The sequence below is a fragment of the Mastigoproctus giganteus genome, chromosome 7, assembly GCF_048544385.1.
Source record: "Mastigoproctus giganteus isolate SK-2022 chromosome 7, ASM4854438v1, whole genome shotgun sequence".
Lineage (NCBI taxonomy): Eukaryota > Metazoa > Arthropoda > Arachnida > Uropygi > Thelyphonidae > Mastigoproctus > Mastigoproctus giganteus.
The window spans coordinates 126,150,183-126,172,065 of NC_143581.1; the positions used below are offsets into that span (position 1 = coordinate 126,150,183).

At 36.4% G+C, this 21,883-nt stretch overlaps 1 protein-coding gene across 1 annotated transcript in view; it reads right to left on the minus strand.

Annotated features, from left to right (window-relative positions):
• The window catches only part of unc80 (unc80, NALCN channel complex subunit), a 1,843,891-nt gene that overhangs the window by 979,187 nt on the left and 842,821 nt on the right, over positions 1 to 21,883 (minus strand). Inside the window, exon 32 of the mRNA XM_090378420.1 lies at positions 21,386 to 21,494. Within this exon, the coding sequence (XP_090234546.1) occupies positions 21,386 to 21,494 (109 nt within the window). The remainder of the gene's footprint in view (positions 1 to 21,385; positions 21,495 to 21,883) is intronic.

Consider the following 21,883-nt stretch of genomic DNA (forward strand, 5'->3'; position numbering starts at 1 on the left):
CTGCACCAGCCAAAAAAAAAAAAAAAAAAATCCCGAGTTACCCTCTGAGAGAGAGAGAGAGAGAGAGAGAGAGAGAGAGAGAGAGAGAGAGAGAGAGAGAGAGGAAATAGAAGGAACGACCAAGAAAGAGAAGAATGATGATATCCAGCTCAGGACCCTGGGTTTGCCAAGCCCATACTCACCAGATGTGAGCCCCCGGGGTTAATATAAGTGTAATATAATTAAGGCGTAAGTAATCTGTAATTGGAAGTGAAGTCCTATATATTAAAGTTTGATAGAAAGAAAAGAGGTAATAATTAACTAAGAATTGTTACGATTGAGTAAAGGTTTTCTAACTAGTGTGAAGTTAAAGGTTGAACTTTAATTTATTATGAAAGTTGAATTATTGTGAGTATATCTGATTGGAGTAGGAGTTGATTAACAGGTGAACTATTAAGGAGTTGTGGACTAATTGATCAGAAGGGTACTATTTAATTGAGTTGATTAATGTTTACTGTTAACCTGGCTACAAGAAAATGTTTGATTGAATAAATGTACTTTCCTTACAAGTTTGAGAAACGAACTCTTAAAGATTTTGTTAGCCAGTTCATTGACTGGTAGTTTGTTGTTCCATTATACAGACTGTTCAGGAGTAGAGTGAGACGGATTGTATGAGGTGAATACTACGCCCTATCGAAGCCCATGTAAAAACATGAAGAGACACCATGCTATAATGTATAAGAATATGTATTAGAATTGGATAATTGTTGGTGAGATAATTGGTTTGAGATCAAGATATATACACATTTAAAAGTTAGAAAGATAACAAGTTTCCAACCAATTATTATAATCAGTTAGATATTATTGCAAGTTTTTATGTATGACATGTTAATAAACATGGTAATATTCTACATTCATGTGTGTGTGTCTGTCATTCCGAAACTCAGCCAGTCCAGTGGAAGAATACCTAATATAATTGAGGTCCCCTTGAGTCTGGGATTTTCTGAGATCAATCAAGTCAGGTGTTAAAGTGGGAGGGGTTAAACAAAAAAAAAAAAAGGGGATAAAAATATATATATATATATATATATATATATATATATAATAAAATAAATATAAATTAATACAATACAAAAAAGAAGATAAAAGTAAAATAACACACATTTACCACCCCCCACACAAGCTTATGCAGCATCAGCCAAAAAAAAAAAAAAAAAAAAAAACCACTTCCACTTCACCCCTCTGTTCGTTCAAAATACCTGTCCAGCTGAGCCTTAAACTTATTTAGGCTATCAACCTCCACCACAAGGGATGGCAGTCTGTTCCACCAACCAACCACCCGCTGGCTAAAGGCAAATTTCCGCACGTCTATCCTACATCTGTCTTTCCTCAATTTGAATTTATGCCCTCTCAGGTGATTTTTCTGAGCTAGAGGAAGAATCCCATCAGCATTGAGCATGCTTAAACCATTCAAGGCTTTATACACCTCTATCAGATCACCTCGCTGTTGCTTAGTCTCCAGACAGTGTAATTTGCAAAACTTAAGCCTTTCTTCATAAGAGCACCCCTTTGTTCCATTCACTAGTCTTGTTGCCCTTCTCTGTACTCGTTCCAGCAGCTCTACATCCTTCTTGAAATGAGGCCTCCAGACCTGCCAGTCTGCATTGCTCAGAGTACTTCATATCTGCCTGCACAACCACCTCCAGATCCCTTTCATTCTCTACTACTGTCAGTGTAGTACCACAGAGTTGACACGTTGCTCTGGGGTTGTGGTTTCCCATATGTAGTACTTTACATTTGTCAATGTTAAACTTCATTTGCCACCTCTCAGCCCATCTGCTCAACCTTTCCAGATCCTGTTGCAGTAGCATAGTGTCAGTAGTGTCCTTGACAACCCTGCCAACCTTCGTATCATCTGCAAACTTGGACATTAAGCTTGATATACCATCATCAATATTATTTATAAATATAGAAAACAATAATGGACCCAACATTGAACCCTGAGGGACTCCACTAATAACATTAGTCCACAATGAGCAGTGTCCATTGATTAGCACTCTCTGTCTTATCCTCCCTCAACCATCCCTTTATCCATAGCAGCAATTTGCCTCCAATGCCACAATGCTCCAATTTGGGCAGCAGTCTTCCATGTGTAACAGTATCAAAAGCCTTTCTAAGATCCGAGTATATAATATCAAAGTTATTCCCTGCATCCCGTTCTTTTGTGACTGCATCATAATATCCAATCAAATTAGCATTAGCATTAGCATTTAGCATTAGCATTAGTAGAGGCATTTGATGCAAGAAAGCAAGCTTATGCAGCATCAGCCAAAAAAAAAAAAAAAAAAAAAAAACCACTTCCACTTCACCCCTCTGTTCGTTCAAAATACCTGTCCAGCTGAGCCTTAAACTTATTTAGGCTATCAACCTCCACCACAAGGGATGGAAGTCTGTTCCACCAGCCAACCACCCACTGGCTAAAGGCAAATTTCCACACGTCTATCCTACATCTGTCTTTCCTCAATTTGAAGTAGCATAGTGCCCTCTCAGGTGATTTTTCTGAGCTAGAGGAAGAATCCCATCAGCATTGTGCATGCTTAAACCATTCAAGGCTTTATACACCTCTATCAGATCACCTCGCTGGTGCCTAGTCTCCAGATACTGTAATTTGCAAAACTTAAGCCTTTCTTCGTAAGAGCACCCCTTTGTTCCATTCACTAATCTTGTTGCCCTTCTCTGTACTCGTTCCAGCAGCTCTACATCCTTCTTGAAATGAGGCCTGCAGACCTGTATACAGTACTCTAGGTGTGGCCTGACCATTGCCTTATACAAGGGAATAATCACCTCCTTATCCCTGCTGGAAAAATTCCTGTATATCATTGACAATACTCCATGAGCTACTCTTCCAGCCCGTCTGCACTGCTCAGAGAACTTCATATCTGCCTGCACAACCACCCCCAAGTCCCAAATTGGTCAGGCAAGACTTCCCCTTAACAAAACCATGCTGTGTCCGAGCTATAACTGAAGTCTTGTCTAGATGATCCTGCAGTGCCTCTTTAACCAGTGCCTCCATTAATTTTCCTGAAACAGAAGGCTGTTTCAGGGTGATGCTGCATAAGCTTGCTTTATTGCATCATATGCCTCTACTAATGCTAAAGAGTAGATGATGATACAGAGAAGTGGGCAAATTATTTGTGATTGTTTTTTCAGCTGCCTGCCAGAAAATTGAGGAAGATATCTGTATCTGATGAAGAAAGGTAACGTATGTCATTATGTGTCAATAGTCTGGGCATCTGTGTGCATGTATCGGTCTAACAAGTCATGCACAAGTGCCCTCAGACAAGTTTCTGTTGCGCATATTACACTGAATTTTGAGGGAAAGTATTTATTAGAAAGTTAGCAGCAATCTGTGCAAAGAAAGTACATTAAACAGCATAAGACCTGTGGAAAGTTGGTGTTTATATATAGTGTAAAACCTCACGTAAATGGCTTATTTGGAGTAACGTCTGTTCATTAATTCTTCCTCTTGCTCAGATTACAAACCTGAGGAGGCATAGATTAAAACTGAGGAACGACAGTTGTAGAATAGATGTGCGGAATTCTGCCAGCGGGTAGTTGACTGCTGGAACAAAACTTCCATCTGTTGTTGTGGAAGTTAATATCTTAAATAAATTCAAGGCAGAACTAGACAAAAATTTGGGATGAATGGATCAGTGAAATGGGAAGGTTTTTTGGTTTTTTTTCTGAGTGATGCTGCTGTATAAGCTTGCTTTCTTGCATCATGTGCCTCTACTAATGCAAATGTAATAAATGTAATGCAAAATTGCATTACCTGCAATACAACAAATTACGCAACAACTGGAAAGTAAGGTGTCCGGAAATTTTAAGACCTGGTGGAATTCCTCATGGAATAAGCATACATGGGCTGTATTACGGTTGCTACAAGTAAACACAGTTGTAGGTATACTTGTATGTACAATAATGCTAGAACATAGTAAATACATTTGAAATTTTGCAGTGCTGATCAAAACATGAAATGCAGATATTGTGAGGTTATCAGAGACATTGTGCCACTTAGATTTATGGTATTCAAAATATGAATATCAGGAGTACAATATGCATGGAAATATGCATGTCTCATAATGGATGACTTTATAACTTTCCAGATATTGACTGGTGCTTGATGGTCAGTATTAGTATTAATAGTAGAAATTATACAAGAAAGCATGCTTATATCAGCAAAAAAAAAAAAAAAAAAAACATTTCTCCTATCCATTGCAATAGTTTGTCTATTTCTTCACTGAAGTTATTCAAACTATAGTAGACTTTTGAAATAATGGCACCTTGAATCCCCGAAGGTGCTGTTATTTCGATTTTTCCGTTATCTAGAAGGTTTTATTTTTAAAGTATTTAATGGAAATAATTAGACCAAATGAGAAATAGAAAGTTTAAGAATGCAATTTTATTAACTGCACAAATTAAAAAAACAAAATTGTTGACAATCCAATGTTATATTCTGCCATTAATACACTTCTGCTTACGTCCCGTTCTATTTTCTTTATTATATGAAGTTTAGTCTGCGCAGGTAGCACAGTGGTATCGTCACCATCCCCCCCACATCGAGTGAAAAAGGCCTAGGTTCGAATTCTGTCGATGACGCGAGGAACTTTTATATAATTTTTCACTGTGTGGCTGAGTTAGTGGCCCCTCAGACATAGCAAGGTTTTTCCACCAGAAACAGGCAAGACGAGCAGAGAACACATGCAACTTATAGACACAATACACATGGGTATATGAATTATGTATCCACTTTTACAACGACGACACCTGTTTTTCCCTTACCAATCTCAGTGCCCTTCTCTGTACCCATTTTAGCAGCTCTACATCATAAAATGAGGAATCCAGACTTGTATGCAATATTCAAGATGTGACCTGACAATTGCCTTATACAAGGGAATCATCTGCAATCTTAGACATTAAGTTTGCAGATTATTCCCTTTTGTAGGTAAAATACATAAAACAACAATGGGCCTAGCAGTGAGCCCTGTGGGACTCCACTAATAACATTAATCCACGAAGTGCAGTCTGCATTGAAAACCACTCTCTGTCTTCTCCCACTCCACCAATCCTTTATTCACAGCAGTAACTTTCCCTTAATGCCACACAGTTCCAATTTGTGCAACAGTACCAAAACCTTTCCTGAAATCCAAGTATACGATTTCAAAATTATTTTTTGCATTCAGTTCTTTCGTCACTGCACCATAGTATCTAATAAAATTGGTCAAACAAGATATCCCCTTAACATATCCATGACTGAAATATAACTGCACTCCTGTCTAGATGGCTCTGCATTACTTCTTTAACCTAGCCAGGTGGGAAGGAGCAGCAGTGCGTAGCACATGCTTCTTGATTAAACATGGGTTCGAGCCCGTCACCACCAAATACGGAGGATGCGGAAAGGTCAGGGAATGACCACCGCATATCCCGGAGCAATATGGCCTTAGTTGCTAATACTCCTAAAAACCAAATAACAAACAAACAAACTTCTTTAACGAGTAGCTCCATTATTTTCCCTGGAACAGAAGTTAAGCTAACAAGTCTGTAATTACTCATGTCACCCATTGATCCGCACATGTCAATTGGGGATGCATTTGCATAAGGTGAGTCCACAGCAACCCCCCCCCCCCCCGGAATAAAAAGACGCTCTCATAATTATGGCTAAGCATTTATAACTTCCTTTGCTACTTCCCTTCATATAATTGGATAGATCCCATCGTCTCAGGTGCTTTTTTTATGTTTAACTTCAATCATTTTTCTTCCACTTTCCCCTAAGTTATCACAAAACTGATTAGCTCCCTGTTAGCGTTTTATAAATGTTTCTGGCATCCTCCCTCCCCTCCCAAAAGAATTCCTCATATGTGAATGTAGATGCAAAATACCTATTAAGCTTGTCAGCAACCTGAGTAGGATCATCAACAATAAAGCAATTGATATCAAGTGGACCAATGCGATTCAGTCCCTTTCTTAAACTGAGTAGTTAAACATAATATAGGTAAAGCAGTCTTTTCTGCTTTTCTTGGCATTCTTTGTCAGAGACTTCTCATAATATGCCTTGGCTTGTATAAACTCCTATATCACTTAATTGAAGACACATTTATATCTACAATAGTCTTCTGTATCACCTAGTAATTTATATGCATCTTGTGCATTTTTCTTCTCTGCCGTGTATCCTAATAGTTCATCTGACATCTATTTCGGTGACATCTATCTGATATCTATTTACTAAGGAGGCTCTGTATTCCTTAGTTAGTATGAAAAGCCTAGTAGCTTCAAAAATTAATTCCTTTAATGCATCCTATTTAGAATTTGCTGTTGGTAACAACCTCAGTTGTGTTCCACTGTATAGAATTTAAAAACTATCTGAGACCATTATGGCCTCCTCCAGAATTATCATGGTGGATAATTCTGAAGATACTAGACCTTTAGATGCAACTACCCTTGATGGTAGTCACCTCTTTAAGAAAATCCCACATCAATATATTGTTATCACTGCCACCTAGTGATTCTTTTATCTGCATATTCTTTATGCATAAAGAATCACTGCTGATCATAATTATTACTCTCTCCTGTGACATCTCTAACATGCATCTGTAGAAAACAGTCATCCAATAAATCCACAAAAAGCCTTACTAGGTTGTGAGTGACTAACCCACAAGTTCCAGTCAAATCCGGAAAGTTAAATTCCCCGATTATAAGACACTGTGATTTACACTCCCACTCTATTTCTCTGTACAGTTGTTCATTATACCTATCACAGTCATTCAGCTTATAACACACTCCTACTCTCATTTTTGTTTTCCCAGTGCTTATACAATACCAAACTGATTCAACATTGGTTGCCCATATCAATACTAGGCACCCATATCAAGTGGATGCACTTCCTTAGATATTATGTGCTCCTTAACTAAGAGCATAATTCCCCCTTCTGTCCTTTGTATATGAAAGGATTGACTGTGAACATTGCAAATGAAGATATATGCCAGATTACTCCACTTACTACTAAATGCAAGAATATTTGCTGATGCTATCGAGGCAGTGTTAGGTGGGTCGGAAAACTGCTAGCTTGGGGGGAGACAAAGACCAATAGATTGACAGTAGCCACTGGAAGAGGTGAAAGAGATTCTTGCACTGCTTCTATTAGAATGAGCAGAAGCCTGAAAAACAAGATGCATGGTATTTCAGAGACTGCTGGGAGCCATTGCGGTACAAATAAACACATGGGTTGTGTTAGGGTAGCTAAGAATAGAAACAGGTGCAGGTATACTTGCGTGTACACCAATGCTAGGAGTTTAGTAAATAAATTTGATGAATTTGAGGTATTGCTCAAACCATCAAAGGCAGATATTGTTGGGATATCAGAGACGTGGTGTCACACAGATATAAGGGATGCAGAACTGCAATTTGGGGAGTACAATGTCTACAGAAAGGATAGACAGGATAGGAAGGGGGGAGGGGTTATGCTATTAGTTAAGAAACACATAAAAACCAAGGAAGTGAAGCCAGTCGACATCGCTGGACAGTGCAGTGTTGAGTCAGTTTGGTGTGACATAAGCATTGGGAGATCAAAATTGAGAGTAGGAGTGTGCTATAGGCCTAATGACTCTGATGAGTATAATAAGGAACTGTACAGGGAAATAGAGTGGGCTAGTAAATCAGAGAGTCTTATAATGGGAGATTTTAATTTCCCAGATATTGACTGGAATTTGGGGGCTGGTTACTCACACACTAGCAGGGCTTTTGTGGATTTATTGGATGATTGTTTTCTACATCAGCATGTTCAGGAGGCAACTAGAGGGAGTAATACTCTTGATTTGATTATCAGCAGTGATTCTTCATGCATTAAGAATCTGCAGATGAATGAACCACTAGGTGGCAGTGATCACAGTGTGCTGAAGTGGGATTTACTGAAAGAGGTAACTACCATTAGGGGTAAAGGGAAGGGTTATTGCTTCCGTAAAGGCGACTACGATGGACTGAGACAGTATTTAAATTCTATACAGTGGGACCAACTGATGATGTTACCAACAGCAAATTCAAAATGGGAAGCATTCAAAGAATGTATCTTGGAAGCTACTAGGCTTTACATACCAACTAAGAAATATTGTTCAAGGTTTAGGCCAAAATGGATGTCAGATGAACTAATGAGGCATATGGCAGAGAAGAAAAATGCATGGGATACTTACAAATTAACACATGACACAGAAGCCTATGATAGATACAAGTTGATATGCAACCAAGTTACAAAGGAGGTTAGGCAGGCGAAGGCAGATTACGAGAAATCCTTGGCAAGGGATGCAAAGAAAAACAGCAAAGAGTTCTTTACTTATGTAAACTCTAGAAGGAAGGGGATGAATCAGATTGGTCCACTTGATATTGATGGGTCAACTGTTGATGATCCTGCTCAGGTAGCTAACAAACTAAATGAATATTTTGCATCGACATTCACACATGAGGAGTTATTCAGCAAGGGGAATGCCAGAGGTGTATTCAACTCTAGCAGTAAGCTACAGAATCTTGAAATAACTGGGAGTAAAGTGGAGGAGAAACTGTTGAAGATAAACACAAGAAAGGCACCCGGTGTGGATGGGATCTATCCAGTTATATTAAAGGAGGCAGCAAAGAAAGTAAGCAAACCCTTAGCCATAATTATGAGAGCTTCCTTGGACTCAGGGGAGGTACCCATAGACTGGAAATGTGCAAATGTGACCCCAATTCACAAAGGAGGATCAAAGGCTGACACAAGTAACTATAGACCTGTGAGCTTAACTTCTATTCCAGGAAAATTAATGGAGGCACTGGTTAAAGAAGCACTGCAGGATCATTTAGACAAGACTTCAGTTATAGCTCAGACACAGCATGGTTTTGTTAAGGGGAAGTCTTGCCTGACCAACTTGATTGATACTATGATGCAGTCACAAAAGAACTGGATGCAGGGAATAACTTTGATATTATATACTTGGATCTTAGAAAGGCTTTGGATACTGTTGCACATGGAAGACTGCTACACAAATTGGAGCAGTGTGACATTGGAGGCAAATTGCTGCTATGGATAAAGGGGTGGTTGAGTGGGAGAAGACAGAGAGTGGTAATCAATGGACACTGCTCATCGTGGACTAATGTTATTAGTGGAGTCCCTCAGGGCTCAGTGTTGGGTCCATTATTGTTTTCTGTATTTATAAATGATATTGATGATGGTATATCAAGCTTAATGTCCAAGTTTGCAGATGATACAAAGGTTGACAGGGTTGTCAAGGACTCTACTGACACTACACTGCTGCAACAGGATCTGGAAAGGTTGAGCAGATGGGCTGAGAGGCAAATGAAGTTTAACATTGACAAATGTAAAGTACTACACATGGGAAACAGCAACCCCAGAGCAACGTATCAACTCTGTGGTACTACACTGACAGTGGTAGAGAATGAAAGGGACTTGGGGGTGATTGTGCAGGCAGATATGATGTTCTCTGAGCAGTGCAGACAGGCTGCAAGAGTAGCTCATGGAGTATTGTCAATGATATACAGGAATTTTTCCAGCAGGGATAAGGAGGTGATTATTCCATTGTACAAGGCAATGGTCAGGCCACACCTAGAGTACTGTATACAGGTCTGGAGGCCTCATTTCAAGAAGGATGTAGAGCTGCTGGAACGAGTACAGAGAAGGGCAACAAGATTAGTGAATGGAACAAAGGGGTGCTCTTACGAAGAAAGGCTTAAGTTTTGCAAATTACAGTGTCTGGAGACTAGGCACCAGCGAGGTGATCTGATAGAGGTGTATAAAGCCTTGAATGGTTTAAGCATGCTCAATGCTGATGGGATTCTTCCTCTAGCTCAGAAAAATCACCTGAGAGGGCATAAATTCAAATTGAGGAAAGACAGATGTAGGATAGACGTGCGGAAATTTGCCTTTAGCCAGCGGGTGGTTGGTTGGTGGAACAGACTGCCATCCCTTGTGGTGGAGGTTGATAGCCTAAATAAGTTTAAGGCTCAGCTTGACAGGTATTTTGAACGAACAGAGGGGTGAAGTGGAAGTGGGTTTTTTTTTTTTTTTTTTTTTTGGCTGATGCTGCATAAGCTTGCTTTCTTGCATCAAATGCCTCTACTAATGCTAATGCTAAATGGTGGATAGCACTTCCTAGGGATGACAAAGAAAACTTCATATAAATGGAGGACCTCAGGCTGGTGCTGTTGTTAACTTAGTAGTTTTCAGTGATCTTATAATGTCTGCTGGTTGTATTTACCTTCTTTCACAGAAAGTAAGTACAACCAGGTGATGCTAAATAAGTGCAGTTATTTATATATTTCTTCAGTTTTTACTAAGATCTGGGCAAACAAAATTGCTATATGGTAACAATGGCATGATCATTCTCAGTGACCATAGTTGCAGTATGTGGGCTATCTGCTTCACTGAAGTCTGATTTTAGTATAGAAATTGATTAAAAAATGAATAGCAAGTGCTTAAAAAACGGTACTCACCTTGTATAAAAATGCAATTAATTTATTGATAGATGGTGGCTAAATTTAGGTGGGAAGATGCATTAAAAAGAACTAAGTTGGAGAATGGGGTGAAAATATTTTAAACAGATTTTAAAATGAACGCAAGGAAGTAGAAGTGGATCTCCAATCCTTGGTTGTCATAAAGAGGTTAAAGGACGCAAATGAAAAAAATGAAAAAAAGAAGACCGGTGATGCCAATGCCATTCACCGGTTGGCATCACCGGTCTTCTTTTTTTCATTTTTTTCATTTGCGTCCTTTAACCTCTTTATGACAACCAAGGATTGGAGATCAGCACTTCTACTTCCTTGCGTTCATTTTAAAATCTGTTTAAAATATTTTCACCACATTCTCCACCTTAGTTCTTTTTAATGCATCTTCCAACCTAAATTTAGCCACTATCTACCAATAAATTTATTGCAGATTTATACAAGGTGAGTACCATTTTTAAAGCACTTGCTATTCATTTTTAAGTCAGATTTATCACGGTATTATAAGATTACTATAATTTCACTATTATAGAAATAGAAGTTTAAGAACTCTCTATGATTATTTTCCTGAATGCTTCCCATTTTAATTTTTTTTGTTATATTTGTTTCAATAATGTACATGACCGAATTGGCAGGAGTTTCCATCCCCCACATACATATCACCTTACCCTAAGTGGCCAGAACTTGCCAAATAACGAGCCTTACTTCATCCATGAAATATTGCTAAACATTTTCAACAAATTATCTCCATATCTGCATCCAAATATGTCATAAAAATCGGTAAATCAAAAGTGCAAAGAACAATGAAAAACAGAAGACACAGAGAAAATGACCTCAGATTCTGAACCTGACCCTCAGGATCTGTTGCCTTCAGTTCATTTGAAACAAACAGATAGCATTACTTCCCAGGATAATTCTGACGATACTAAACCTGGACCTACTTCTAGCAAGAGAAATTGCATAAAAACAAGATCAATGACAAAGTCCCTTCAACACACAGAAAACATACAAGCAGAACCAAACATGAATTCCGAACAATCTTTCTAGACAGCTGGCTCTGCCCTGGACAAAGCAATTAGTGCTCACCTTCAATTAGAGGAACTTATAGCTAGGATTACTACAACAGGAAGGGAAAAAATGTAGTCTGAAAACCAAAACTTGAGACTAAAGAGGCTGAATGGGAAAAGCAAAAGCAGCAATGTTGTCAATCATACACGCAGTCATAGTCTGATACTTTTGAGTAATAATCTTTGCTTGGTTGGTTTCTGTATGGGTTAATACTGAAAATTAACATAAAGAAATCAACCAAACATCAGACTATGACTATTACTCAAAATAGAGATGAAAATGTCATAATACTTAGACTAAACTAGAGCCAGGACAGTAAACCAGTAAATTACACCGGTATCAAAGTTGCTATCACTAAAAATCTAGAACAGCAGTTTAAAAATGTCAACATAAAGGTCTCAGGAAGATATGTAACACCGGTGTAATTTACAGCAGCAACCAAGGAGAATGCTTATGAAATCAAGAATAATCCTGTAGTAACAGACCTAAGGTTAATAAATCCAAAACTAGAAGCCATATGAGAAACAGAATTATTACCATGTAATTGAAACCCAAGTAACTGAAACCACTATTTGGATAAGTTTCCAATGGCATATTCAAAAATATGTCTTCCTCCAAGGCCTCCATGGCAATATTAGCTATGGGGAGGATTTATTAAGTCCCCATGGTCCCACTGTGATTATGCTGCTGAGATTTATAAAATCAGGGCGAATAATCTTCCCATGTGCAGATATCCTTCCCCCCCATGTTTTGGATAGGTTTCAATTGTTGCATGGTAAAAATTCATTTCCCATCTGGATTGAAAATGTAAGTTTATTGGTACTGCTGATATTTCCCACTATCCCCAATGCGCATCCTGCATCCCTATCCTTGCATCCTATTCCTATAATGTTATTAGTGGAGTCACCCAGGATTCAGTATTGTGCCCATTGTTGTTTTCTATATTTATCAATGATATTGATGAGAATGCATTAGGCTTAATGCCCAAGTTTACTGATGATACAAATGTTGGCAGGATTGTTAATGACAGTATGCTGCTGCAACAGGATCTAGAAAAGTTGGACAAATGGGATGAGAGGTGGCAACTGAAGCAGTAACCCCTGAGTAACATGTAGTACTACACTCTGTGAAGTACTATACTCAGGGTAGTGGCAAATCAAAAAGACCTGGGAGTAAATTGTGCAATCAGATATGAAGTTTTTAGAGCAGTGCAAACAGGCTGCCAGAGCAGATGGAGTTTTGTCAATAGGGTCTGGCCCAAAATCCCGACAGCATCTACTATATTGTAAAAATATAATTCTATATATTTATGGTGAAAGTAAAGATAGCCAACACGAGAACGACAAGAAACGTCGGATAACTTATGTGGAAAATTAGTTTCCCGATACGGCACTCTAGCGCTGCTTGCTCAGTAAACAGGCGGTAGATGTTATCGGTCTGGAGCAAAGTCGAGAATGATATATTGATTGACAGGTAGGCGTGGCAAACGATGTGCTGATTGGTGCGCAAACACAACATACGATAATATCGGTTTAGTATCACTTTAGTAGCACTCAAAAGTACTAATGGTAACTTGCCCTAATTGCACATGCCCTAATGAACGCTTTCCATAATGGTGAAAAAAGGTCAGGTTACCTTCACTTGAATCCCTCCTGAAGTGGAGGGGGTAACCTAACCTTTTTCTTTAGAATCACAGTCATATTTAGAAATACATTCATAAAAAAATAATTTTTTTTGACTGTATTTTTATTTTCTTGTTCAATAATATGCCCTAATGGCGAAAAAAGGCCAGGTTACCTCCACTCGAATCCCATGGGGCTTGAACCCCTACCAAAATGGAGGGGGGTAACCTAACCTTTTTTCATTAGAATCATGGGTGGATTAGTGCATAAATTGTTTATTAAGAAAATATTAATTTTTATTACTGTACTTTTATTTTTAAAGACACTCGTGCGGATACACATGTATCATAACGTCAATCAATAGCTATTCACTATATATATATATAAAGAATCTTTCTTTCTTTCTTTCTTTTTCTATTATTTCTTAACCTAACGTTTAAGGTTAGGTTACGAAATACTGTATAATGAAAAATAAAGAAACCTTTTCCTTTTTTCATAACCAAACCTAACTCAACGCTACAGTAAAAACATTCATGAACTCCAAAAATCTGCTTTTAATGAGAAAAGAAACATAATGAAGAACATAAAAATGAACAGAATGAAACTTTTATTAATTTAGTTTTCATTAAAAAATCAACCAACATTTTATTTTCCTTACAAATTTCTTCCAGCTTTAAAAGATTCATCGCTACTATTACCTGTTTACTGTTCATCACAAAACTATTATGCACCATTCTTTACTCATAAATACACATCATAATGCCAACCTATGACTACACAGCAGCTTGTCATCTGTCGCGCCGACCACCAATCATTTCATCGTTTGCCACGCCTACCTGTCAATCAATATACACTTCTTGATTTCGGCTCCAGACCGATAACAACAATCGTCTGTTTACCGAGCGAGCAGCACTAGAGTCCAGTGTCGGGAAATTAATTATCCGCGTAAGTTATCCGTCATTCTCGTTTTGGCTTTTTTTACCTTAGCCCAAAAATTTTATCAACAAATATCTTTTTCAATTTGAAGATCATGTTTTCTGTTTCAAAAACAAACAGTTTGAAAATAAGATCAACAAATAAAAATTACTTAATTAATTTTACTTTATTATATTGCATTTAATTAGTAATTTTTCAAGTCAAATTTTGGTATTTGTATAGGGTATTTGAGCAATAATATTTGTGCACTAGGTATAGCATTGAAATGTTAAAGATAAAAATCTTGAAATAAGAATACTTTCTGAATATGAAAATTTAGAATAATGTATTTTGGCAGCTGCATAATATTTGTCGTTAATATCATTAGCATAACTAAAACTGCAATTATACAGGTATTTATTTATTTATTTGTTATTAGCTGTACTTCCATGAATTTCTTTGACAAGTTCGTTAGGCACGACCATGGGCGTCTGCCGGTGCCCATGGTCGTGTACTTGTCAAAGAAATAAATAAATTTCAAATATTTCATTTGAAAGGGGTAACAGGAAAAAATTTCCTCAAAAAAATTATCCTATTTTCTTCTTATTATTATAATACTTAAGATTATTTAAGTATTATTTATTAAGATTACTGAAATATTATTATTAAGATTATTGAAGTATTGTTATGAAGATTATTGAAGTATATTAAGATTATTAAAATACTTAAACATTTGGTTATAATTTGTATGATTTTTTGCAAATTTTTTTAATCTATGATTTTGATATTATTAAATTGTGACTAGCAGTACATTTTGTGAAAATTCACAATTTTCAAATACATCTTAAAAATACTACTAAAAAGGGCAGAATAGTAAAAAGTGCACTAAAAACTCACCTTTCATTTTAAAAACTGATCACCTCCCCTGGTACCTCATCTCCATGTCTTTAATGTCCCGGTGAAACCTCTCACTCTGTTCTTCACTTACACTTCCTCAATTTTCTGGGAAAAGTTGATGTGGAAGTGTAAAGATGTACCGTGACACTCATGTTGCAGCCAAACTTCTTAAAATATAGTATGGTCTCTATAATACTTCTTTGAAAACGACATTTTTTGTATTCTTGTGCCCTGCTGGTAATCTTATCTTAACATGTTGGAATGATCTGACCCGAGACATCGCTACATACAATTGGCCGTGACTAAATACAGGGTTAGTCAGCAAAATTCCAATTCTATCAAACATTTGCCCTTCACTTTTATTTCTGGTCATCGCAAAGGCCAGCCGAATATGAAACTGCCGTCTCTTAAATGAGAATGGCAAAGTCAAATCGCATAGAGTCAAATCTACATGCAGTAAGAGTTCCTGTTTTCCTTTAGCTTCTCCTGTTATTATTTCTAGATCCAAACAATTCTGATGCATAACTTTTACTATAAGTCTCGTACCACTGATCAATCCTTCTGAAATTGCCATATATTCCACAATAAAATAAAAGCTGCTCCTACCTTCAACTTGAAAATGTTTGGTGGTAAACCACTTAAACTGAGGATGTCCAGGAATCTGGTTGGATATTGCAAAAGTTCTTCAGTATCTTCAGATATAATTGTGTTAACACTCTTATATTGTAAAGAATCACCAGGCATCATTTGTAAAATTTCTAAACTGATTCTTTCACACTCAAAATTTTTTGCAGCAAGAATAGCATGCGATGAAACAGCATTTACATAAGTAAGGTTGTGACCAAAAACATAAGGAATCAAACTGTCATGAAATATTAGATTAGGATCTAATTCAATTTTGTCCAAAGTTCCAGGTACTGTGGGATATGTTCCATTTTTGATTGCAAGCAGGAAAGTAGTGAATTCTATTTCATCTTGATTAGCCCTCACGTTTTGCTGTAAATGGTGAATTTTGAAAGAATTCCACAAATAAGAATATTTTAAACAATTTCTGATTATTAGTTGATAACGATCATGAGTTCTGAATGTTTTAAATGTATTAAAACATAATGAATGGCAATGAGTGTATGAGTTTGAGTGCGCAACATGGTGAGTGAGCAGTACAATGGATTAGTTCTTTCTTTCTTTTAAGGTAGGCAGCACTAGTAGAGAATTATTATTATTATTATTTTTTATTTTTTATTTTTTTCTTGGAACAAAGGACACGATTGTGCAAACGTGCAAATTGTTAATCAGAAAAAAATGCCTTATGAACTTAGACAACTGTTTGTTTAACAGTTAACATCTTCCTGTGGCTCCATCTATGCAGTGAACGTTGAACTATTCTTGTTTTTACTACAAAACTGGCCAGTCCTTTAAAATAAAACTATTTGGAATTTTAAAATTTTAACAACTTTGTGCACACCTAAGAAAAAATAGGTTCAATTTGAGATCACTTACAGCCCGATCAGTTAAGCCTATCATTCATGCTGACAGAGTAAAGAAAAACAGCTTTCGCAATAAATACAGTCAATTCTGGTTATTCGGGACACATTGGGACTAGTGCATTTTGGCCCGATTAAGCAGCTGCCCCAATTATGCTTTAAAAATTATAATTAAGTTACCCAATTAAGGTTAAAAAGAAGTTAAGTTAATTAAGTTAAAATACAGTGTACCCCAGCTTTACGATTGATTCTCTGTACAATTAAATCATGTTACGATGGACTGACCATAGTAAAGTACAGTTCGCTATATGATATGTAGTAAGCGCTGGCTATTGTGATCATGTTTGTGAATTGAATTTTAATTCTATTAAACAGTGATTCTACTAAGTGAAAATAGGAGGAATACTATCAAGAGTCTATAAAAGTAAAGATATATTAAGCACAAATTTACACTTTATTACCTTACCAATTAACAAATTTGAAGAAAAACAGCTTTCGCAATAAATACAGTCTCAATTCTGGTTATTCGGGACACATTGGGACTAGTGCATTTTGGCCCGATTAAGCAGCTGCCCCAATTATGCTTTAAAAATTATAATTAAGTTACCCAATTAAGGTTAAAAATGAAGTTAAGTTAATTAAGTTAAAATACAGTGTACCCCAGCTTTACGATTGATTCTCTGTACAATTAAATCATGTTATGATGGACTGAGTGATCATGTTTGTGAATTGAATTTTAATTCTATTAAACAGTGATCCTACTAAGTGAAAATAGGAGGAATATTATCAACAGTCTATAAAAGTAAAGATATATTAAGCACAAATTTACACTTTATTACCTTACCAATTAACAAATTTGAATGATGCGAAAATCGGAAGAATATTTTCCACAGGTTAGCAAAATAAAAATAAATTTATGCTTACGAGCATAGCTTAATTAATATGTACTGTAATATGTACATATTAACAAGTTGATATTTCTGTTCACTAACACTTGTGGGTGGCAATTAAAATTTAAAACAGTAAAAAAGATAAGCAATCAATAACAAAGAGCACGGCAAACACAAATCCCAAGTAACATGATACACGCAAGTGAGAACATAGTAACAAGTTACAAAGCTTAAAAAATAGGAATGAAGAGAAGAATCTGAAAATTTATTTAAGTTTTTTATATGATTGAAGATTTCATAGAAAGGGAAACAAATTTCACCATAATACAAAGTAAAAACCCACAGAATTCCACCTGTCTGTATTATCACAAATTCAATAAGATCGAGTTTACTATCTGTTGATAATAAATTGCAAAAAGCTATTTTCAAGAAGATTCCACTGCTGAAGCTGTGATCCCGGTAGTAGTAGTAGTGGCATGTGATGCAAGAAAGCAAGTGTATGAGCTTATGCAGCATCAGCCAAAAAAAAAAAAAAAATCACACCATTCCCTCCAAATGCCTGTCCAGTTCCTCCTTAAATTTATTTAACCTGTCAACTTCCACAACGACAGATGGAAGTTTGTTCCAGCAATTAACCACCCGCTGGCTAAAGGCAAATTTCCGCACAACTATTCTACACCTGTCTTTTCTTAATTTGAATTTATGCCCCCTTAGGTTCGTAATCTGAACAAGTGGAAGGATCCCATCAGAATTCAGCATGCTCAACCCATTCAAGGCTTTATACACTATCAAATCTTTATACACCGTGCAAGTGCCTAGTCTCCAGCAACTGCAATTTGCAGAACTTAAGCCTCTCTTGGTAAGAGGATCCCTTCATTCCCCTCAGTAAATCTACATCCTTCCTAAAATGAGGCCTCCAGACCTGTACACAGTACTCAAGGCGTGGCCTGACCATTGCCTTATACAAAGGGACAATCACCTCCTTCTCCCTGATAGCAAAATTCCTATATATCATTGACAAAACCCCATGACCTGGCCTGGCAGGCTGTCTGCATTGCTCAGAAAACTTCATATCTGACTGCACAATTACTCCCAGGTCTTTTTCATTTTCTACCACCTTAAGTGTAGTACCACACAGTTGGTATGTTTCTCTGGGGGTTACTTCTACCCATATACATACTTTGCATTTGTCAAGGTTAAACTTCAGTTGCCACTTCTTAGCCCATCTGCCCAAATTATCTAGATCCTGTTGCAGTAGCACACTGCCATTACTGTCACTAACAACCCTGCCAACCTTTGTATCATCTGCAAACTTTGACATTAAGCCTGATATACCTTCATCAATATCATTGATAAATATACAAAACAACAGTGGACCTAACACCGAACCCTGTGGGACTCCACTAATAACATTAGTCCACGAAGAGCGGCACCCATTGATTACCACCCTCTGTCTTCTCCCACTTAACCATCCTTTTATCCATTGTAGCAACTTACCCTTAATACCATTCTGCTCCAATTTGTACAATAGTCTTCCATGCCCAACAGTGTCAAAAGCTTTCCTGAAATCCAAATATATGATATCAAAATTAGTTTTTGCATCCAATTCCTTTGTAACCACATCATAATATCCTATCAAATTTGTCAGACCAGACTTTCCCTTAACAAACCCATGCTGGGTCTGAATTATTGCTGCAGTCTTGTCTAGATGATCCTGCAATGCATCTTTAACCAGTGACACCATTATTTTACCCGGAACAGAAGTTAAACTAACTGGTCCGTAATTACTCGTGTCACCCTTCGATCCCCCTTTGTGAATTGTGGATACATTTGCACATCTCCAGTCCGTGGGAAACTCCCCTGAGTCCAAGGATGCTCTCATAATTATGGCTAAGGGTTTGCTTAGTTGCTTTACCTCCTTCAATATAACTGGATAGATCCCATCCACCCCAGGTGCTTTTCTTATGTTTAACTTCAACAATTTCTCCTCCGCTCTGCTTTCAGTTATTACAAAATCATTACATATCCTGCTACAATTTGATAACCTGCTGCCATTTGCAAACTTTAATAATTACTCATGTGTGAATGTAGATGCAAAATACTCATTCGGTTTGTTTGCTATCTTAGCGGGATCATCAACAGTCGAACCATCAATGTCAAGTGGACCAATCAGATTCATCCCCTTCCTTTCAGAGTTTATATAAGTAAAGAAATCCTTGCTGTTTTTCTTAGCATCTTTTGCCAAGGATTTCTCGTAATCTGCCTTCGCCTGCCTAACCTCATTTGTGACCTGATTACAGACTAGCTTATATCTGCCATAGGCTTCTGAGTCGCTTGATAATTTATATGCATCCCATGCATTTTTCTTCCCTGTTACGAGTCTCATTAGTTCATTAGATAACCATTTAGGCCTAAACCTTGAACAATATTTCTTAATAGGTATGAAACTTTTAGTAGCATCCACGATTAATTCCTTGAATGCTTCCCACTTGGAAGCATTCAAGGAATTAATTGAACCTTGGCTTTGAAGAGGTCCAAATCTCAGAACTAATCATTCAATTCTGCCTGAGTGACTAGATGTGGCTTTGCAGTATCAAGAGTTGAAAAGTCTGGATCTGTACTTGTTCTGGGTTCTCCATCTAATGGAGACTCCTTTTCTGCTCCTGAATCAAAGTCAAGTCCATAAGTTTCTAGTGGGTTTGACACTGGCATTGTATTCTTGTGTGGAACAGGTTTTAGAGCAGATGGTATGTTGGGATATTCTACCTTATACGTGGATTCCCCAGAAAAACCAGAAATATTGGTCATGCAAAAGTAACAATTGTTTATGTGGTAGGTTTCTGCCATATCACCGGAACAGCAAAAGGCATTGATTTATGACTATCTGTAAGCCAGCCTGTTAATTTCCTTGAATATGAGCTACAGGAAATCTTGGAAGCCCATACTTTATCGTGATCTCTGACCTTATATCCAAAATAAAGTTCATAGGCTTTTCTCACAAGTTGTGACAGTGACTCCTCCTGTGATTTTAATACCATTTCTCTGCAAATGTAGCAAAATCTATCAGGCTTATTTTGGCAAGAATGTGACATATTTTATGTAAAGTTGTGATACACACACACATAAGAACACAATTAAGAAATTGTAGATTTTTATTTCTAATTTAAACACAGTTTACGATTTATGCTAATGGGCACAACATTTATTTACAAACAATGATTCACTAAAACATTTAACTTTTTTTACACTTTTTGAAATACATGTACAAAAATGCTTGCTTGGTGCGGAACCCACTTGTATATATACCAGTTGAGAAGTTTCTAGAAGGCTCGCAATGTTTCTAGAGAACTCTGCCAAAAGTTCTAGAACCTTCCAGAAACATCCTGGCCTTTTTTTTTTTTTTTTTTTTCAAAGTAACAATTTTCTTGAATGTTCGGGAACAGGATGCTCTAGAAATCTCACGGATGTTTTAGAAAAATAAATAAATAGATAAAACAGATCCAAAAGATGATTAAACTAGCTACAGATTTTGGTTTTTGTTAACCGTTAACTACAATTTTTGTAGTCATTAACCTATGATATTTTAAAACTGAGGGCGATGAGAACTTTTTAAGCAGATATCTGAGTTTTTGAACATATTTCCTATGCAAATCTGTTAAAATTATTTCAGGGAGGAAATTGATGCCCACCATGTGTAATTATATATTAAATTTTCAGTATAACTTATATTGATGCATAATATGTGATAAGTACTAGTGAGTTTTTTGATGTACTGATGGTGCACACATACGCACACAGGTTATACATATAACTTAAAATACATTTTGTATTAAGAGCATGACTTTTTTTTATTAAATGAATGAAGATAAAAGTATATAGAATTTATTATAAAAGAAAACATGATGTATTATAGTATAGATCAAGATGAATTTTATAGTGAATCTACCAACATATGTAATGTGAAAAAAAAAAATATGCAAACATTTACCTATGAATACCATTAACTCTTTGCGTTGGCATTTCATTTTGTAGGTCACGTTTCAAAATGTCATATGCCTGTTCTGGAACTTTTATAGAAGATAAAATGAATAACACAGCTGAAACAAATAAAAGGATGAAAAATATAAACATCTTAAATAAAATATTTATAAAAATGCTTATAAAAATTATTAAGATTATAATACTGTTTATAAAAAATATAAAAAATTTATATTTTTTATAAATATATAAATATAAAATAACAAATTAAGAGAAAAAAAATTTTTAATTTCTATTTTTGTAAATCTGCAATATGGAAAAATTATCACAAAGAAGAAGAAGAAAACTATGAATAGTTCAATTTCGTTGCACACACATCCTTTATTACTATACATTGATTAATAGCTGTTTGCAATACACATAATTCTTGATATAATGTCAGTAAAAAACACCAGTGCAAGCAATAAAACCATTAAATATAAGGATTTTTCAATAATTAATGTCCATT